General features: G+C 32.2%; 1 protein-coding gene across 1 annotated transcript in view; it reads right to left on the minus strand.

The window, feature by feature from the left end:
* Nucleotides 1-1,200: 1,200 nt before the first annotated feature.
* LOC106476033 (stabilin-2-like) overlaps nucleotides 1,201-2,042 on the minus strand; it is a gene marked incomplete at both ends in the record, with an annotated part of 23,170 nt that continues 22,328 nt past the window's right edge. Inside the window, one exon of the mRNA XM_013936703.1 lies at nucleotides 1,201-1,440. Coding sequence (XP_013792157.1) covers nucleotides 1,201-1,440 — 240 coding nt within the window. The remainder of the gene's footprint in view (nucleotides 1,441-2,042) is intronic.

Consider the following 2,042-nt stretch of genomic DNA (forward strand, 5'->3'; position numbering starts at 1 on the left):
AAGCAAATGAACCCCACTTGAAGCAGAAGCCAACGAGACGGAGACCAGTATGGAAGAAGATACGTCCCGTAAAATTAAGAGACTTTGTTGAATTTTAATTTTGTGTTTGTAAATTCTGTACATTTAATTAAGTTATTGTTAATTGTTTATTGGTTTAATGTAAGTGGCTATTGTTCGAGAAGAACAATACTAAGGAAGGGGCAGTGTTACCACAGCAGAAGTCACGTGACACTAGTAACACGTCATGAACTTCTAGAAGGATCCTGAATGCTCGAGCGTTTACTAGATTTCGATATTCTTTTATATATAAGACGGTCAAGACGTGACAGCAACAATGTAATATAATGTATAATTGAACTGTAGACACAGAGAGACGTATTGTTGAGTCGAGCATGTGAGACAATCATTGTGAATTATAGCGTTTGTTATAGCGTGACTGTTGGAATTAAGTGTATTACAAAGTTGTATTTAGAAATAATAAACCAGTTTTATTTAAGAAAGGACTTGTATCGCTAAAGTTTCTGCGGATAGAAATTATAGGGAAAATTAACTAACGACTGGAGGCGTAACACTATTATATAAATATGAAAGATCAGAACTTGTGTATTGTCTAGAATTGAATAAATAATTAAAACCAATGTTTCATATTAACACAATTTTAAAAACTTTATTGAAGCCATCAATAGCTTCCACTTTAAAAATACTCTACATGTACAGTGTTTTGATGTCATTCATATTTTTTTCTTTTTTCTATGTGGAAGCCATCGATGGATTTAATTAAGTTTTTTAAATTGTGGAAATATGAAACGTTGGTTTTAGTTGTTTATTAAATTTTAGACTAGCATATTTTATAAGATATAGCTGTTCAGAAACCAACACTATATGTTAGATTAATCTATTAAAAGACTAGTACATTTTATAAGATATAGCTGTTGAAAGATCAACAAGATGTTAGATACTTCTATCCCATACTAGCACATTTTATAAGATATAGCTGTTGAAAGATCAACAAGATGGTAGATACTTCTATTCACATACTAGCACATTTTATAAGATATAGCTGTTTAGAAACCAACACTATATGTTAGATACTTCTATTCACATACTAGCACATTTTATAAGATTAATCACTTTTAAGACTAACACTATATGCTGGACAAATATTCAGCTTAATGTGTTATTCTCATATATTTTTCTCACTTTTCTTTATAAATACTTCAGAGTTTGATCCATCATAGTTAGCACGCCTAATCACCCTGTGAGCAACGTCAGTCCAGTAAACATGGCCTTTCTGACAATCAGTGGTCACACCTATGGCAGTCTGGTAGGGTTCCATTAATACCAACTTTCCTGGATTATTTCTTGTGGGGTTGAATGGCATCTGGAGTAAGGACATCCCTTGGGCAAAGAGCAGAGATTCTCCCTCAAACTTTGGAGTAGCTGTCCAAATTTCAGAAGATTTAAATAACTTATCTAGCACAGGCTTTTTTTTGTGGTTGTTAAAGCTTTAAAAAATTAAATCAGATTTACAATACACACCTACCTAAAACAATTATGTTTTGTGATTACATGAGATACAAACAACAGTAACAGAACTATTGTGTAACAATTCTTGATCAGTAGTTCAAAAAGGAAAATAAATTAAATCCATGAAAAATACTTTAAAGGTTTCTAATAAACATGTATATCTTCATAAGTTTAGAAAGTCATATAATGATTTCATCTATGTCTAACTATTCATGTCAAGAATCAAAGATGTATTACAGAATAGTGACTCACACATTACTTGAACACTAGAGAAACACATTCTGATTACTCAGCTTCACACCCATAACAGATACACATACATTACAGAATACTGACTCGCTCATTACTTGAACACTAGAGAAACACATTCTGATTACTCAGCTTCACACCCATAACAGATACACATACATTACAGAATACTGACTCGCTCATTACTTGAACACTAGAGAAACACATTCTGATTACTCAGCTTCACACCCATAACAGATACACATACATTACAGAATACTGACTCA

The sequence above is a fragment of the Limulus polyphemus genome, unplaced genomic scaffold (assembly GCF_000517525.1).
Source record: "Limulus polyphemus unplaced genomic scaffold, Limulus_polyphemus-2.1.2 Scaffold9672, whole genome shotgun sequence".
NCBI lineage: Eukaryota > Metazoa > Arthropoda > Merostomata > Xiphosura > Limulidae > Limulus > Limulus polyphemus.